This window comes from Morone saxatilis, unplaced genomic scaffold, assembly GCF_004916995.1.
Source record: "Morone saxatilis isolate NCDOM2014 unplaced genomic scaffold, NCSU_SB_2.0 Contig17, whole genome shotgun sequence".
In the NCBI taxonomy this organism is placed as follows: domain Eukaryota; kingdom Metazoa; phylum Chordata; class Actinopteri; family Moronidae; genus Morone; species Morone saxatilis.
In genome coordinates, this window is record NW_023339729.1 from 19032165 (window position 1) to 19051688 (window position 19524).

A 19524-nucleotide genomic window follows, 5' to 3' on the forward strand; every position below is an offset into this window, starting at 1 on the left:
TGCTGGCGGACGCCAGGAGAGGGGTTTGTGATGAGTTCAGCGTTCCCTCTGTCCCTGGGTTGCCAGAGGGCTTTTTTCATCCTCCCTTCCACCCTCTTCTGCGTTAACCCCTTCCTGTCTTGCTGCTCTTGCGCCTTATTATTTAGCGGGTGAAGAAGACTAAAGAGTTAGTAAGTCCAACAATTCTAAAAGAGATCCAGTGTGTGCTGGTGCAAACTTTTCTTCTCTCTTCACTAGGGAAGTGTATAGATATTCACACTATCTCCCTCAACTCCGGGGCATGAGACTCTGGCTGTAATGGTTTGATTTGCCCAACACTAGTTGGATCGATGCGGCTGTTTACAGTTTCTCCCTCTCTCATCCCTTTTGTCTTTTTTCTAATTTAGTGTTCCCAAACCATGGACAGGGGTCTGAGTCTGTCTGCTGTGCTTGCATCTTCGCCCTCCTCCCCACTCTCCATCACTGTCCATTGATGTTTTTCCCCTCTCTTTCTTTTCTCCTCTTCCTCTCTCCTTCCTTGGTTGGTCTTGGAAAAAGAGCTGCATGCCTCCACACTTCTGGACAAGACTGATGGCTCGTCAATAGCATTAGCCAGCATTGCAGGCCTCACTGGTGTAGAACCAAATCAATAAGGCCCAGTAAAAAGTCTTATACGTGTATGCGGTCCATCCCAGCCAAGGCTCATGTTACCACAGATGAGTTTTTATAAGAATTCAGGAGTCACCATCTATTTTATTCCCTTTAATTCCACATTTCCTCAGCAATTCACTAACATGTATAAGTGCTTCTGCTCACAGTCATCCAGTCTCTTTTAATATAATTATGTATTGCACCCGTCAAAAAGTTGAAAGAAGTGCCTCTGTTCATTGTTAGATTAAACATGGAGATTTAAATTTAGCAGCTCTGTGATAAAGCAGCGACATATAAAATCTTTTCTGCTGTTTCCTTCTAAATTCTGGTAATTTACCTTCTAATTATAGTCTGCAATTACAATCAGTTAGCCCTCAATGAAAATTGATTTCTGCCTTCAGTGCAGTGACTGGACGGTGTGTGAGTATATGGGTGTTAGTACCTTTTTGGAAGATAAATGTGACATGTTGGAAGAAACAAAAATCAGAAATCCCATTTGAAAATCTGAGTTTTTATATTTTACCTCGAGAATTGTTTGTCTGTATGTGTTTTCTCTGACAGTTACATATAGAGGCACCTACTGTTTTCCATGAGCCTTGAGAGAAGTATTGGAATACTGTCTGCTTGATGTTACTGTGGTCACTACTTCATACTGCCTTCATTGACTGATATATACTATTGATATGGCTTATAGATTTAAAAAAGTTTTTCTAAAAGTGAAGTGTTGATTGAAAAAAAAAAACAACAACAGTGTTTTTCAGTTGCTCCCAGGGGTAGATGACCTTTGTGCAGTTTCTTAGTTTCTTAGTTCCATACCTTATAAGCTCTCATTTGCATTAAAAAATCACATAGACAATTGGTCTGAAAGATTATTATATAATTTTATGCTTTAGGACCCTTGTTTTTCAGTGATGTTCCCTGAGTAAAGAAGAAACCTAATTACTGAAAACAGCCGCCTGTGACGGCACCCACCTGTCACTCAAAGTGGCCATGTCCTAATATATAGATATAATATAATAATGTGCATAACTTTAAGCCTTAATAGAATTTAAACAGATGACTATATATAAAAATGTTAAAGTTGGACATTTTAATATGTGGCGTTGTGGAGATTGATCACTCTCACTTCAAGGAACTGCAGTTTTTGTTACTTCCTTGTTGGCTTCATTTGCAAGCCATGGAGGTTGTCGCTTGATATTACCATAGCTTTTTTGATTTTTGAAGTCCTTTTAACCAGCAGAAAGTGTAATGACAAAATGGTATATAGGTTCTGTGTCTGAAATGGATAGTGAGTCTGTCTTCTAGTTGGCTAACAGCATTATCTAATATCTGATGCTTGCTAGCTAAGAGAATGGCAACAGCTGATTTCATAAAATGATTTACAAATAACAAATATATATCAATTTGACTACATATATACAGTGTGTGTGTGTGTAATTGTACAGTCTCGTAGGGTGGCATGCTGTGTCAGTGTCTAAGTAGTTAAAACTTTCCCTTTACAGTTTGATTCATCTTCAGCCCCCCATTGAATGACATTTGCATGTTCTCTCTGCATTGGAATTGGTTCTCTCTGACAGCACTGGCTTCCTTCCACAGTGAAAAGACATGCAAGTCTGTTGAACTGGAGACGGTACATGCTACTTGTAGACATATGCAACCGAAACACTCTGCAGGCACCATTGGCTTTCATTTGAATTTTTAAAATAACCTCTGTAACATGTAGCCATATCTCAGTCGCTTGAGTTTCACTGCTGCGTGTGGCTGGAAAAGAGAGCTGTGTCCCATTTATTTGTCCTATATATTGCACTTGCCCGTAAATGTGAAGGTGAATGGGAGGTAGTGATTTGTCTTTTTTTGTCTGTGAAGCACTGGTCTGCACAGGTTTACAATGCTTGAATAGCCAAACTGATATCTTATTGTAAGTCAACCATACCGAACGCTGCTGTAATGTAATTCCAATTTGCTTCGCTGCTTTGGAAACCTAATTCTGAAATATAACATTTAAACTTCAAGGTTTAAAAACTCATCCAGCATGCCATTGACAGACAAAGGCTCTTCAGTGGACTGACTCTAAGGTCAGATACACAGACAGATGGACTGATGGACATCTTTGCCCTGTCAACCTCTCCACCCCTGGCAGCATCCTTTCCAGTTCAGACACAACAAAGCTTGCCCTGGCTGTCTCTCTCTCTCTGTGTGTTTGTCTCTATGTATTCTCCGACAGCAAAGAGCTCTGCTTCTCAAAGGTCAGCGGAGGGCCAGTGTGTTTGTCAGGCCAATCGATGACCTGCCGCCGTCAGAAACACGCTCAGTTATGTAGCGGGGAGGTCAGCCTAGTAGCGGACAGCGCCCACCGCCTCCCTGGTGGGAGATCGTCGCGTTTGTGTTTGTGTTTGTGTGTGTGTTTAAGTTGGGTGGCTGAGGATATCTGTGAGACTATCTTTTACTAACCCTGCATATAATCAATACCACCCAGCTCTATTATTTTTAAATATGTGTGTGCAAGTGTTGTGCAGCTATCAACAATGACAAGGGATCAAGGAACTGGTGTGTGACAAAGAGCAATGGTGTCTAATTCAAGGTCAGTAAGGCCTCTGTCACTCCTTCACTTTCACAGAGGGGAGGGAGGAGGCATTATGTTCCTGTTGGTTACCAGAGCAAACATGACATCCCTGCTGGAGCTCATATCAATTTGTAATTTGACCCCCAGTCACAGCAAATGATGTCAGCACAGGTCGCTTTTGCAAAATGACCCTGCATTTGTCCGTTGTCGTTGTCAATTTCTGTCTTTAGTGTCACATCGTTGTTCCATTTTTTAAGTATTTTTTCTTTGACTTTTTTTTCTGTAAATATTCAAAGATGTTAATTTTATGTAGAGTTATAAATGAAAATATTGCTTTCATAGAGGGATGAAAAAGCTTTGTCATTTATAAAAGGCATTTCTGGTTTTCATCATGTTGTACAAAAAAATGTAAGCCAATTTTAAGTGCATTTTAATATATATTTTTCACCCGAAAAGCAGCAGTTTCTTTAGTAGTCCATTTAATTTAATTTAAGCATATGATCAGACAAAGGTGCTGTATGTCCTTTGTTTCCCTCCTTGAGTGACCATCTTACTAATTTGCTAAGACCAGCAGCACCTTCTCCTCATGCCAGTACATCTTTTAATAACTCTATTAATCTAATCGTCCACTAATTGGTCAAGATAGCCTTTTCCCAAGTGATTTTTATCATAGGGTAATTAAAGAGCCCAGTAAAACCTGCTGAAATCACAGTGCCTTAAAATGGCTTGATTGACACATTGTTTTCGGGCTCTGTAATTTTCTTTCTGCTTTATAGAGAATGGTGTCTTTTCAAGCTATTTAAGATACAATTTTATAAATAACCCAATAGAGTGATTATAAGTCTAGGTCCATTTGAATAAAATGTAATGATAAAATGCCAGTGACTGATAAATCTTTAATATAAAAATTGTACAAGAATTCTGATACAAATTACAAGAGGTATTTGGACAAAATATGAATAAAATTCCATTTACATCCCAAAACCCTTATGCATTTTATGCAAAAACCATAGAGAGTTATGATACAGAAACAATACAAGAAAGGCAAAAAAGAAAGAAAAAAAAGAAACAAGAGTCTTTTAAAAAGAGGACCTTTTTTTTTCCTCCTGTCTGCAAATGGGAAACACCTGTTTAGGTAACATACAGTATTCATGAGGCTTCAAAATCACCATTTTGACACCAAAGTGTTGTTCTTTGCAGTGCGACTATGTAGCCATGCAACGCTGTTGAGTGCCAGTGCCATAACACAGGCTTTTAAAGACACAGACACAAATGCATTGGATACACAAAAACACAAGTGAAAATAAAAATCTAAATTCACCAGGTCTTCAAGCTTATTTATATTTTAAGACTGTAAAATATAATTGGCACAATGGAAAACATTATATGAATATACAGTATTTTTTTTTTTTATCAGGATCATTGACATTTCACAGGTTCCAGTTCAGATTAATGAGTGTTTTTTTTTTTAGAACATAACACATGAGACTGAAGCATCTATACAAACCCACATATGTGTGTATTTTTCTTCTATCTGCATACTTCTTTCGATGTCCCATCGTTTAATCCCACTTTGTTCCACAAGCTACATTAACTGGACAGTTTGCATGCGGTGTCACCTCTCTACTTACACCTATTGTACTCACTCACTCTGTGACGAGAACAAAATGGACAGTGGTTAACAGGTCAGGCGCTTCAACCGTTTGCCATCCCATTCACCCTCTGCGTGCTATGTAGAATTACAGAATAATTGATGCTTGACACTTGTCTAATCAAATATTAAAGATTCACCTCAGTGGTCTGGGCCAAAGAGGCTGCTCTAAGTGACGTGTTCCTGCGGATCCACGGCCCAGTCACTAGGTAGCAGGTGGTACCTGGGCCTGTGTGGTTGGAGAAGTAAAAAAGACAAAGATTGGATTCCGGGGTTTTTTTTAGAGGAGAGGGGGAAATTGGTGGTCATTTCTCAGAGGAGAGGAAAGTGCACGGGAGAGGGGTGGAAATGTAAGGGGTGGCTCGATCGCTCTCCAGCAGGCAATCAAAAAGAAGTTGGCAATGAGTCCTGGGAAGTCCTGGCCCTGCTGCTCTCTTGCTCTCTCCTCTCCCTGTGTTCCTCGCTTTCTCCCCTGCCTTGTTAAGTGACTGCCGCAAGGCTCCAGCCAGACAACTTTCTAAGCCCAATCCCTCTCCACCATCTCTTCCTTCTCTCTCTCTCTTGCCGTCTGTCTGCCTGGCTATGCTGGACAGTCGTTTGCATGTTTTTTCAGCTCTTAGCCCTGCTGGCATGACCAGTACCGTGCAGGACTCCGAGCCCGTAAGAGAAGGGTGTTGCAAGAGCATCTCTTCTGTCATATTCAGTACACTTCTAGAGAGGTCATGCACTGCAGCTGCTGCTTGAGAAATGAACAGCAAGGAACAGGACAATAAAGAATGTGTTTGTGTCTAAAAAAAACAACTCTGAAAACTTGGTTTTCTCAAATCAAGAAGGGCATCGAAGCTGAGGTTATTGGTCAGAGCACATTTATATTAATTTGATATGTTGGGCACAGCTCTCTTAATTCTACAGAGGTCGAGTCAATCTGTGAGGTTGCTGGCCTTTTTGATAGATTTATTTAATTAGCCACTATCCTTTATAGGTAAAATGTCCAAATCATTAGCTGTTAGATATGTTAGGATGTTTAAATTAAATAATAATATTAATAGCGTTGGACTTTTCATGTCTGACTCAATACTAGCTCACACCAATCTCCATAATGGAATGTTAGCTTTCTGTGTCGTGGCAGCAGCTATAATGTTAATGGTAGATGGAGAGTTTCATTTCCTGTGGTGAGAATACTCTCTATTTTTCTCTGCCCCTGTCTCCTCCATCACGAGAGGTTAACAAGTCATCTAGTTCTTGTCATCCTTCTGGCCTGTAAGTAGGAAGCATATGTGAGTGTGCGCCACTCTCCTCTGTGTGCATGTGTGTGCGTTTGTATGGTTGTGTGTTAGAGAGACAGCTGTCAGCAGGGTTCCTGGAGTAGCACTTTTTTTTATTTCTGCCAGAGTGAGGGCCGGGGGGATTGAATGAGTGAATGAGGCAGCAAGCGCCTCAGTGAAACCCACTCCTGGGAGAAGGCAGGGGTTCCTGTACTCAATTTTCCCTTCACTTGGGATAAACAGGCAATTACCCATCCCTTTTTCCTATGCCATGGCCGTCCGGTGAACTTAAGCATACACTATTAGTGTGTGTCCCTGTAGGACCTGCGCTGTGGGGTGTGGAGGTGGTAAGTGAGTGGCGGGTTGAAGAAATGGGTAAGGCGGTTGTTAAATGACTGTGCTCTGACAGACAAAGAGAAAAACAGAATGAGAGAAAGGAATTGAATTGAATTATTAGTGACCCTGAATAAAAATAGGCACACAGAAAATGAATAGATGAATTGAATTCAGCTAAATTGAGTCAGTCAAATTGAATTGTTCAGAGCACACAATCTCTTTCCTTCTTTTTCTCTTTCTGTCAGTGTCACAGTCTTGTCAGCAACCTTGGCGTCTGGCAGTGTAACGAAGTGACAAGTGAGTTATTAGACAGAAGAAGCTGGAATGGCAGGGACGCCTCCAGGTAACGGAGAAGCAGCACATTTTTAATGATCGTTGCTGTCATCCTTTCCTCCCTAGTCAGCCTTCCACCTCCGCAACCTTTCCATCAGCCTCAGCTCTCTGTCTCACTCTCTTTATCTCCGAGAAGAGAGGACTGAAAACTGCATGTGTCATATAGGTGGAGTCTTAAAAAAAGAGGACATGAAATATTTCACTAGAATAGGTCATGTCTATATTGCAAAATGGCTTAAGTATGAAACAAATGGAACTCAACACTGTTATGGATGTAGGGTATTGTGAATACTGTACAGCACACCACATAACACTGCATATTTTTCCCTCTGTGTGTAGCACCAGTCGAGTAAGAGAAGATCTCCTTGTATAGTAACACATGGCATTGCTAATACATTGATACAGAAGTCAAACTGAGGAACAATCTCTATTTTTTGTCTTTTTACAAAAAATATTCTTATACTGGACAAAAACATCTCCATGAAGATACATCACCCACCAATAAATACCCCTTCCCTTGGCTACTTTTGCCCAGTTACTGGAAATATTTGTACCGTGAGACAGTCATGGACATATTAAAAAAGGCTGCAACCTACAGCCAGCAAAATGGCAACACTTTTCATAGAGTACATTTGTAGCCGACACTCAGCAATGGAAACCGATACCGAAAATATCACAGCAAAAGATTTAAGACTGAAGTGCATCATATTAATCCAATGGGGCACGATTTAAGTACAATGTCACACTGAAAGAGTTTTGCTTAAGCAAACACTTTTGTTTTGGTCACAGTTAAAGGACTATTTTCATCTCTTTTCTCATTGTTTTTCAAATCTATGGGACAATCATGTTTCATTAAGACGCCTTTTGTGAGCCAATGTGAGTTTTACACAGATTACCCCCTTCCATAACTCTGAAGTTAGTATTGTGATCATAATTGGCAACCATACACAAATTACTCCTTACACAAAGAGGAGAGAGAGAGAGAGACTTGATATTTAACTCCTCTGTCTTTGTGAAAGAGCAGTGTATATTCAGTCACACCTGGATTTGTTTTGAAGCAAGACACTCTCTGGATACGTTGTTTAGCAATGGGGGAAGATCTCAGGTTTTGTTCAAGATGTTTTCTGTTGTCAAACTGTGAAAATGAGCACGTGCAAAAAGAAACTGGCACAAGTATTTTGAAGGTACTGTCATTTCCCTTGGCACTGTAGCCATCAATGACCCCAAACAACACCTAAACTTACCATTGCAAAAGTCCTCATAATAATATTACACATCCCCTTGTATAGATGCAAAGTGCAAAAACTGAATTGGTATACTAAAGCTCATAAACATAACAGACAAAAAAAAAATCAATAGAAATACAGAGAATGATATCAGTGTAGGAGCCTAAAAAAGCATGCCGGCAACCTCTGAATATCTAACAAGTAGATAAAACAAGCCACATGATATTCTTTTTTTCCTAGGACTCAGTTTAAAATGTGTCTTTGAAGCTAACATAAGTGAGTCAAGCTAGTAAGATGCTACCTCTGTCTTGCCTATAGCTGGAAGTATTGTACTGGACTGTAACATAAAACCATAAAGAGAGAGAAAAAAGAAGCAAACAACCATCAACACAACTCTTGTACATCAAAAGCCTCTTGGGACATTATTTACAAATGAAGCTGTCATGCTTTTGTAAGGGGTTCATTTAAAAGCTATAATTACACAAATACAACAAGAAGATTTTCTTTTTTTTTCAATATTATCATTTCTGCAGGCAAAGTCACAAATAAGAGTTTGAATAGATTCTTTGGAGACGGACATAAAAACAAAGTGGGGATGATGTTTGAAAGGAAAGATGGAGGGGCTTATGAAAAAAAACAACTGGAGTTTTGTTATAAAGTAAACTCCATGCTCAAGAGCGTCATCCTGTTCTTCCAAAGAAGGAAAAGTCAAAGGTCACAATAATAAACTGTATTTAGAGTCAATGAATTTTATAGAGGGACATAGAAATGTCTTACAATGACTTACAGAGGACGGGCAGGAGGCATACAGGCATTTAGCTTGTATTTGATGGCCCTGGGCTGGGGTTAAAAGCTAATTTGAGGAGGAATAAGGATGAGGAATGAAGGGAGGAGCGGGCAGACTGACAGCAGGGTAGAGTAGCAAGTCATTATTTAGTCTATTATTGTAGAGAAGGGCATGTTTTTATGGAGGTTGGGGTTCTGAGAGTGTCGGTTACGGCTGCGCACAGAGCTGAACACCATGTTGCAACCGGGGATTTTGCACTTGTGCATCTCGCGCAGGTGCACAGTCTTGTAGTGCACACGCAGGGTCCCTTTGTTGCTGTACATTTTGTGGCAGATGTTGCAGAGGATCCCACTGCTGCCACAATTACTGCCCCCGGTGGACGAAAGGAGGAATGGTGAGGAGGAAGGTTCCAACCTCTCACCATGTCCTTCTCCTCTTAGTTCTCCAGTCTCATCCCGATGCCCCCCTTCAGCCCGCCCCTCAGCACGCCGGGAGCAGTCCTCCCCCTCACTGTTGCCCTCCTCCTCATCCTCTTCTCCCTCCTCCTCCAGGTCATCCAGTAGGATGCCTTCATCGCTGCCCTCGTCTGACTCATGTGAGGAGTGGACACTGCTGCTGGATTGAACACTAGATGTCGTGCTCAGGTCCAACACCATGTACTCATCTGGCTGGCCCCGGGAGAAGCCGTTGGTGTGGTGGTTTTTAAGGTTTTGGTTGAGAGGGTGGTGGGGATACTCGATGCTCATGGGGGAACGGACATTGTGGTTCAGGCCAGTGGGCCCGAGGCTGGCGCCTCCGATGCCCATCCCGGCCATAGGGTCCAAGCCCATGTGGTGCCCGGCGTAGATCTTGGCCAGTAACTCGGCTCGCAGGTCCTTGGGCAGTGGCGTGAGTTGGGGGTCCAGGACAATGTCGTCCAGCTCTTTGGTCAGCAGTTTGCGGTGCAGGTTGATGTTGGAGCTGTGCCTAATGTGGGGAGACAGTCAGAGTTGTAAATCAGAATGCTGCCAGTGTATGAGGAACATACATTACTTCTCAGATACAAAATAGCTTTGTATTTACAATAACGTATTTTTCATATTGTCATCTTATTTTTGTCAAATGGTAGCAGGCTACAAATATTCAATATCTATGAACCACTATGTGTAATTATTGCTGCTATCAGTTGAGGTACACAGTCACACAGAGACAGAAATTCACCCTGCAGCTCTCCTCAGAAAAAGTGCTCTAAGATCGCAGAGAGAGAGAGCATCCTGCTAGTGTTTACCGCTGTCAGCATGTCTGTACTGCACAGCCCTCAAATCCAATAGACTCTGACTCAATTAAATACTCCACCATATTGAATGGGAGTTTATCAATTGATTCGAGCTGTGGTAATGTGATAATCGAGGGGAACTGGATAGCATATTAGCACTAGGCCCTGACAGCATTATCGCATTCGTTCCCTATTGGAGGTGGCTTAATCGAGCACCTCAATGAACATGTCTTTATGTAGTCCTGGATTTAATTAAGATGGGCATTTTTCCCAAACACAAGGCAAACTGTATCACACAGTATGCTACAGCTGATGAAAGAAACTAAATAACAAGAGCCATGCTTAAGCCAGGATACGATTAGTGAGGATTTCAGTTAGCGTACAAAGCCATGCTAAAGGATGCAAGGTGGAATGGGCTTGAAAAATCGAATTCAGTGCTTTTTCCTTCCAATTTCACAGTTGCCAAGTTGGAAAACAAGGGGACCCACTGCACACATGTCACAACAAAACTGCATTATACAGAAAGGAAACTTAAGCAACTAATGACCGATATCAGATACGACATACACATGGCCCATTCCTCTCATATCAGGTCAGCACTTATATCAAATAAGAATAATATGCAAACACTCAGTGCCTTTTAATGTGAGGGGTTTCCATGCAGGGAGGGCACATGTGTGTAAAACAAAACAAAAACTTAAAAAAAAAAAGAAAAGAAAACGGTCATCCTTAGCAGGACGGGCAAAAATGGAGTCACAATGGATAGTAGAGCTTACCAGCAGTGGCAGGGTTGATGCAGTCAAAAAGGGTCCCTTTCCTTTAATTATTTACTTCCCTATCCGACATTGTCCTGCAAGAGGTAAAAATACATTCATTTGAGGGACCCTTTTCTGTGAACCAGGCAACCAGGAGCCCGTCCACTCAAGCATCGTCAGCATTGAGGAGAGAGAGCGTGGCAAATCGATTGGCTGTGGCTGTCACTGCATGCACTGCTTTTGTCTGTTTGTGCGCGTGTGTATGTGTGTGAACAGAAAATATACTACTTCCATATAGTGGGACTTCGATCAAAAGGACTATATAAATCCTTTGTTCTTTTTTATCCTTTGATAGTACAGTTGCACCCATATGGTGTTAGCTTATGGCTAAAATATGGGAGTCATAATTCAATGTCTGTGGCGCTGTATCCCTGTCTTGTCAAATATATGTGTGGATGCTTGCCTGTTAGAGGCCTGAGTGAATTAAGAAATATGCCTAAATCAGTGATATATAATATATAATTAGATGGGCACAATTTCTGCAGGGATAATGGGCTTTGACATCAAGAGGGGCCACATTTGCTCAATTAAACCTGAAGTTCAGGATGCTGTTGATGATGCTCAGGTAGGCAGGTCCTTTGCAACATGTCTCCATCTCTATAACAACACCTTCTCACTGCTAATAAGCTCTAAGTTAACCATGGCTACCTTAGTTTTTAGATATTAAAGTCAAACATGCTAAATATCATGCAGTAAGTAGTCTGAGCTATTAGCTACAGTAGCCATTTTAAACAATCAAAATGCACACCACATTGTTAGAATATTACAACAACATCTAATGAAAAATATTCACATTTAATACTACAGTCTGTCAGTGTATTTTACAGATATATGAAAATAAAATAAAGGGAAGAAAAAGGTAACTTTATGGTATATCATTTCTAACCATTTGGAAATTATTTCATCTCAAAGCTGAACAGGAGAAAAAGAGCCCAGTTTATAATAATTTGCACACACATTTGCATTTAACTCCTGTGTTAGCAATGCCCTAAATAAACAAAATAAGTCAGCTGAATCCACACACACACACACACACAGTGGGCATAATGCACTTATGCCTTCATTTATCAAATTTAGACTTTCTGCCCCATTTCCCACTCCCCTCCATCCCTCCACCTCCATCAGTCCACTTCAGTACGCTCTATCTTTCCTCCCCAAAATCCAGCTCCTTAGTGCCCCCCCCCCTCTCCATCGTTCCCTCCCTGTTGGCCAGTAATGTGGCTGGCAAACCAATTTGACAGTCCCATCTTTGCCCAAAAGATGGGGGAGGCCTCTAGAGAGCCCACTGTGCAGAGGAGGTAGAGTGAGAGTATGCCTGTCCCAGTCGGCGTTAATCATCTTTAGGTTCATCTGATGGCCCTTGCCCTTGTTGTTGTGTCAGTGAGTTTGTGTGTATACGTGTGTGTATGTATTCTAAATGACTCATAATGTGTAAATAAGATGGAAGGCTGAGTGGTATTAAACTGACGCGAGTGGTTCTTTGTCTTTCTTGTCATTTGGCGTGTGTTATGAGGTTTTAGGTGCAAGTGGGAGGACAAGAGTGTTTGTAGCATTTATCACTCTCTGTCACTGTTATAAATACTTTGCATTGTTTCAGTCTGTTCAACAGTATAGCTACATACAAAGATTTGAGGAACATCAAATAAATGAGTGCATAGACGTTAAATATCACATTAAAAAATAAAAAAATTTTATCTACAAACAGACAGTGTGCTTGTGTTATTTATCTAAGAACAAAAATTCTTCTTATTCTCTGCAAAATACATCACAAGGAAACTGTCAACGATAAACCAAAGGGATGTAATATTTCAAGTTTCCGTATTTTAATCAGCAGATATTTTAAACTAGGGTGAGTGGCTTTTGCTAACATATTCTCTCTATGAGCAGCATACCCTTTGTTTATAAGAGACAAACAGAGAGCTGATTGTGAAGCAGCGGAGCCGGGCCCACATGCCGTGAGGGGACCGAGGGAAAGCGAGGGAGACAGAGAGAGGAAGGAGAGGGGAGGAAAGAGACTCTCCAACATAATTAACCTTCACTCTCTCCGTTTGCAGTGGCCCGTGCAGGGACCATGGGCTGCGCACTGCTGCACCATGGGAATGTGGAAAAGGGAGGACACCTACTTGCTGTAGCGACATAGGAGCAGGTTAAAATGTTGGAGTGAAGGTTAAAAAAGAGAAGCAGGGTAGGTTGATAAAAATTAGATAAGTAAGGCAAGTCTCGTCAATGGTTTAAAAAATATGATTAATGAGGCCAATAATGGTGATGATTACTGGTACGCGCGTCTTTCCAGCAGTTAATCATGCCGCTTCTTCAACACTTCTGCCGACACTGCTCACTCCCCACAATAAATATGCAATCATTTACCTCCGTGCAGCAGACGGCTGGGAGGCTGGGAGAAAAAACACCCCACTGTAAAACCACACACTCTTATGTTGGTCTCTGTTTTACACTCAAAAATACACACATTGCATGCTTGCTCAGGGGCACATTAAATTATCCCTTCCTGTATTCCTGAGTGTGTGTACAGTATTCATGCACACTAATGCTTGTGTGTACGCATGTGTGTGAAATCCTACAGTGGGAAGGGATCCAAACTGAACAAACACTGGTGATAGTTTTTTTTTCACACACATTTACGGCGTGTCCTACTCTGACAATGTCATAGGCTCTTGGATGTTTTTCTCGGTAGATCAAATGACCTCTCCTCCGTTTTCTTCTTCACTTTGATACGGGAGCTTTTGATGCTGGTGTCTGATGGTGTGTTTACGTGCCTTTGGCTTTTCACTCGGTCAATGGACTAATCAGATATGCAGAGGTACTTGGACTTCCCTATTGATGGATGTCAACAGCTGTTTGGGAGGAATTGAGAAAGGGAAGCCAAGCAGGCCTGAGTATTATAGAGCTCCTTTAGCATATATTATTCAGCTGTAAAAACAACAACAAATAACCACTGCTTTACCTTCCTTTTTATTAAAATGCAACATGGTTATTATTCTAAAGGTTCTTTTTAATTGTTTTTAAACAGAAGTAAGTGATTCCTTTTGTTTTATCAACCTTTTATGTTTGAAGTAAACTACAGGAAAGAGCTACTTATTAATCATTACTGGCAAAAAAAACATTCTATTTGGTGAAAGCATGGAGTTTGACTTATCAAATTTCCTAGTAATAAACATTCTGAACATTATTTTGTGCAAATGTCTTCCTACGTACAGTTTCTTAATCTTATCAGAGCAAATGCTCTTATGAAAACAACTAAATTATATTCCCATTTTATTGCAACCATTACACTCAAACGTACATTATCTCATTAGAAGATTATCCAGGGACAGATTTGATGAAAGCATGGCATGTGTATTGACTCGTCTCAAAGCCCCAGGGTTTCTCGAGCTATGCAGTGCCCTTCTTTCTGTTGTTTTGTTCCCTGTTTGAACCAGCGGCAGAGTAATATGTCCCATATGCTATCAGGAATTTATCCCCCACAGATATAGTATGGAAACAATAGTGTGCTTAGGTCTCACCCAACCAGAGCTATACTGTATCAAAGATGCATTATGCTCACAGCAGCAATTGTCGCTTCTTGCTACAAAGTTATCTCCATCTCCCATATGTTCTGCCACTTTATGTGTTTGAATGGCATTTATATGCTGGTGTTTTTCTCATCATGGAGTCAAACCATCTTTCTCACTCTCACACACACACACACACACACACACATCCCAGCTGATACAGGAAGAGAGCGAGTATAGGAAGAGTTCATGCTAAGGTTTTACCCTTTCTCTATGCAATGCAGTCTAGTCTTTGAACCCTCTGTGCCTGTCTACTCCACTCCACTCCACTTGTCCCGCTTCATATTTGTGAAAATGCAGCTTCCCCACACCATCCTTTCACCCTCTTTTATTCTGATGATTATTCCTTTCTTCTCACTCCCTCATTTAGTTTTCCATGAGCCGTTATGGGGTCATGACAGCAGATTCCAGGATGAGGGCACTAAATTACATAACTGACAAAAAATTGGGGCAGCTGTAGGAATTAAATTTTCTGATTCACAGTATCCATCTTAAAATCTGAGCAATATCTGCTGATTACCAATGGCACTTTACTCTTGGCTGTAATTCCTATCTACCATTGAAATTTTTTATCATATTAACTGCTCCTATTTACTATCTTCCTGCTATTTTAAAGTTCAGATAAGGCAGTTAATTGTAAACAACTCTTAACAACAGCATTAAGAGACTAATTACGAAGAGTTAAGGTGTATACAAATAGTTTTCTCTTTTATCTTTTTGTACATGTCACTGTGTGTTTGCATCTATGTGTGTGTGCAAATGGTGTGCCGTACGTACGTACATCGCCCATCCGTCCCTCACCAGCCAGCCGCCAGCATGCCTCTAGGCAATCTCCTACCTCCTAAATTCGTGCTTAACAGACACGGGGAGATAACCAAACCTCCACCCGGCTGGCACAGCTCCACCAACACTGCGCGCGGCATGCAACTGCTTAACCACCGTTCGTCACCTTGCTGCATGTCGGCACGCTGGCGCGGCGCGCCCCGCCGCGCGCTCCACTCACCCCCTTCTGTCACCCACACCGCCTACCCCTTGCTCTCTTGTTCCGTCGGCGGTCCTCCTCCCACATTCCTATACACCAGCGCCGCCAGCACACACAAAGAACAATACTAATTAATAAAAATAGATATTGGAAGAGATAAGGAAAAGATGAAACAGAGACACAACTAGGACAATAAACTCATGCCGGAATGAATACAAAAATAACATAAATAACAACAAAACAACAAAAACCAACCACAAAACACACCACCACACACAAAACAAAAACACACACCACCACACATACACAAAACCACACATCATCAAACACCAGGAGAGGATATGAACATGCATGATAGATAATAGTAATATATATAATGAGAAAAATAAAGAAGATGAGACAAGCGATCTACAACAACACACATAAATACACACTAGACATACACAGCCACATAAGTCAAGCAATGCTCACTCAACCAACACCCCCACCAACAAACCCAAAACACACAACATATATGACACACAAACCAACACAAAGAAGCCACACTACAGGAGGAAATAATGAATAACAAAAAGGCAAAGAGACATAACTTAATTATACTATATCTGATGAAACTCAATGAAACTGTGAATTCAATACAATGATAATATAATAAAAATAATACGTTTGATAATACAATAAACTATTATAAAATACAACTCCCAACACCACACAACAGCCTACACAACTTTCACAAAAAAATCACAAAAGACATAAGGAACATACACAACCCCTCCCTCAACACAACTCAATAATGCCCACACGCGACCTACATATCACACTACACATAGGAGAGCCACCACCACATACAAAAAATTATACAGATACACCATACCACACTCAACAGAAGACAACAGTAATAATAAAATCATCAGGGGAGAGAGAGAAGAAAGGAGGAGATATAGAAATAGGAGAATAGTATATATAGATATACTATCATATTAACTGTAAAAGAAAAATACTATACTCACATATATACATCAACAGTTATGAGCTGCTGAATTCACATCATTCAGCCGTTCTGGTGACCAGCCAACCACCTAATATTGCCCTTTGCCAGTTGGCTGGAAACATGGGTCACCTGTCACAGTTAATATAGTCACCTAAACACACGCCGGGGAATCACCGTAAATTTTGTACAACTTACCTTCCACCCTCTAAAAATAAAGCTATAACAACACCCACCCATTATATATTATAATACTACTACCTATATACCTATACTACCATACTACTATTCCCTCAGAATCGCTGTCTTTTCCACCCCAAGTTTATTTTAATTATGCTGTTTCGGTGGCTCCTGTTCCTACCCTGATTCTGTTATCTAGCAAGATGTAAATATAGAGCGATAGGTGAATTCTGGGACTACTATTAGATCGAATGTGGGAGCGAGAACAGGGGGAACAGAACAGAGACAAGTTACGTTCGTGAAGAGTGAAACCCTGCTGCCTCACTTTGAGCAGCTGTCGCGCAGCAGCAGATGAAAGACGTGTTACAAACATGCATATGCTCAAGTGTGGTGTAATGCCACCGTGAACGCTTTGTTATCTTCCCTTCCTTTTTCAACACAAATTTAGGAATAGAAGATGCCTAAGGCATGGCTGGCCTGCTGTGTAAATGGGCATGATATAAGTATGCCCACTCATTTGCAAACACACATAGATGCCAAAACACAGCTGACATGTACAAAAAGATAAAGAGAAACTATTTGTATACACCCTTACATCTTCGTAATTAGTCTCTTAAATGCATCGCCAGAAGAATTAAAGAGAAATATGTAAATAAAAATATATAGATGCTTTATCTGAATTTAAATAGCAGGAAGAAAAAAGAAGATAAAAATAAAAAGGAGCAGAGATGAGATGAAAGAAGTAAGAAAATAAAAAAAATATATGTAAGAGAACGCCAAAGAAAGTGCCATGTATATATATATTGTAGAATAAATTAGATAAGAATATAGAATAGAAAAAGAAATAAATCAGCAAATATATATTCCTAAGCTGCCAATTTCTATTCGGTCCGTTATGTAATCTCTACGTGGTGTGGCTGTCATGACACCCACCATAACGGCTCATGGAAAACAACCTGAGCGCCGCGTGAGAAGGAACAGGAATAACATACATCGCCGATCACACAGAGGAGTGAAAGGTGGTGCGGCAAGCTGCATTTTCCACAAATACCTGAACCGCGGGACAAGTGGAGTCGGAGTAGGAGTAGCAGGGCCACAGAGGCGTTCCAACAGACTAGACGCAGTTGCTAGAGAAAAGGGTAGAGCCTTAGCACCTCGCAACTCTTCCTATAATCGCTCTCTTCCTGTATCCAGCTGGGCATGTGTGCTGTGTGTGGTGGTGTGGTGCTGTCGAGAGTCGCCGAAAGCTGGTTTGACTCCAATGATGTAGCAAAACAAGCATATAAATGCATTAAACATAAGTGCAGAACAATATGGCGAGATGGAGAATAAACCTGTGTGGCAAGAGACGACACATCTCTCGCTCTGCAATGTCGAGACATAAATGCTCTTTCTGAATACACGTATACTTCTGGTTGGTGAGACCTAAGCCAACTATTGTTTTCCATACTATAATATTCTGGGCGGCACTAATTTCATGATAGCAATTGGAGACAATCTTACTCTGCGCTGGACTGACTCAAACAGGAACAGAAACCAAACGGAAAGAAGGGATCCGCATACGCTCAGAGAAACTGGGTTGGACGATCAATAAAATGCCTGCACTTTCATCCACAAATTGTCACCTGGTACATCTTTCAATACTGAGATAATATACCGTTTGACAAGTGTAAATGGCTGGATTGTGCAAAATAAATGGGAAAATAATTCTAAGTTGTTTTTCATAAGAGATCTATCATGTCGACTAAGATTAGAAAGTGTATAGGAGAATTTGCACAAATACATTTCAGCAATCGATTTCACTATTCACTAGGAATTTGATAAGTAACTCATGCTTTGACACACCAGATAGATGTGCTTTTTTTGCCAGTATCCGTTACTAAGTACGCTCCCTTCCTGTAGTTTTACTTAAACATAAAAGGGTTTGATAAACGACAAGGACATCAACCTTAACTTCCTGTTTTTCAACACAACATTACAAGACTTTAGAATAATAACATGTATGCATTTTAATAAAGGAAGAGTAACAGAGTGGTTACTTTGTTGTTGTTTTACAGCTGATAATCAGCTATGTAAAGGAGCTTTCTATATACTCAGGCCTGGCTCCTTGGCTCTTCCAATTCCTCCACAGTTGGTCTGACATCCCATCAATAGGGAAGTCCAATACCATCTGCATATCTGATTTAGCTCCTTGACCAGAGTTGAAAGCCAAGGCACGTAAACACCACGATGCAGAACAGCATCAAAAGATCCGTCATCAAAGTGAAAAGAAAAGGAGGAGAGTCACTTGATTACCCGAGAAAAACATCACGAAGCATATGGACATTGCTCAGAGTCAGGGAACGCGTAATGATGATGTGAAAAAAAATATCCAGCTGTCTTGGGTCTGTTAATGGATCCTTCCACTGATAGAGATTATCCACACATGGCGTACACACAACGATGTAGTGGGGTGCTGATACTGTAACCACATCAGCAATACAGGACAAGGGATAATTATGATAGACTGAGCAGCAATGCAACTGTGTCAGTTTTATGAGTGTAAGAGCACAATAAGCGTGCTTGTGGGATTTTCAGTGGGAGTTGTTTCTTCTCCCAGATTCCAGACGTCTGCTGAACGGAAGTAAATGAATAGATAATTTAATTGTGGGGAGTGAGCAGTGTAGGAAGAAGTAATAGTTGAAAAGAAGCGGAATGGATTAACTTGCTGGAAAGACGCGGTTCCAGTATCAATCCACTTTTGGCCATTATCATATTTTTTACTTGAAGCTCTGCTTACTTATCTAATATTTTATCAACCTCACCTGCTCTCTTCTCTTTAACTTCACTCCAACATTTATAACGCTGTCTAATGTCGCACACGCAAGTGGTGTTCACCTTAGAATACACATACCTCCCCATGTTGCAGCAGTGCAGCCATGGTCCTGAACGGCCAAATGAAAGA

At 40.9% G+C, this 19524-nt stretch overlaps 1 protein-coding gene across 4 annotated transcripts in view; it reads right to left on the reverse strand.

The window, feature by feature from the left end:
- Window positions 1-4075: 4075 nt before the first annotated feature.
- Window positions 4076-19524, reverse strand: part of bnc2 (basonuclin 2) — a 163949-nt gene continuing 148500 nt past the window's right edge. For 3 of the 4 annotated variants that reach the window (XM_035660379.1, XM_035660377.1, XM_035660378.1), the window contains one exon: window positions 4076-9757. In XM_035660379.1, coding sequence (XP_035516272.1) covers window positions 8938-9757 — 820 coding nt within the window. In that variant the 3' untranslated portion in view covers window positions 4076-8937. Of the gene's footprint in view, window positions 9758-10822; window positions 10897-19524 lie in introns of all 4 variants that reach the window. The other variant, XM_035660380.1, reaches the window with a different exon arrangement.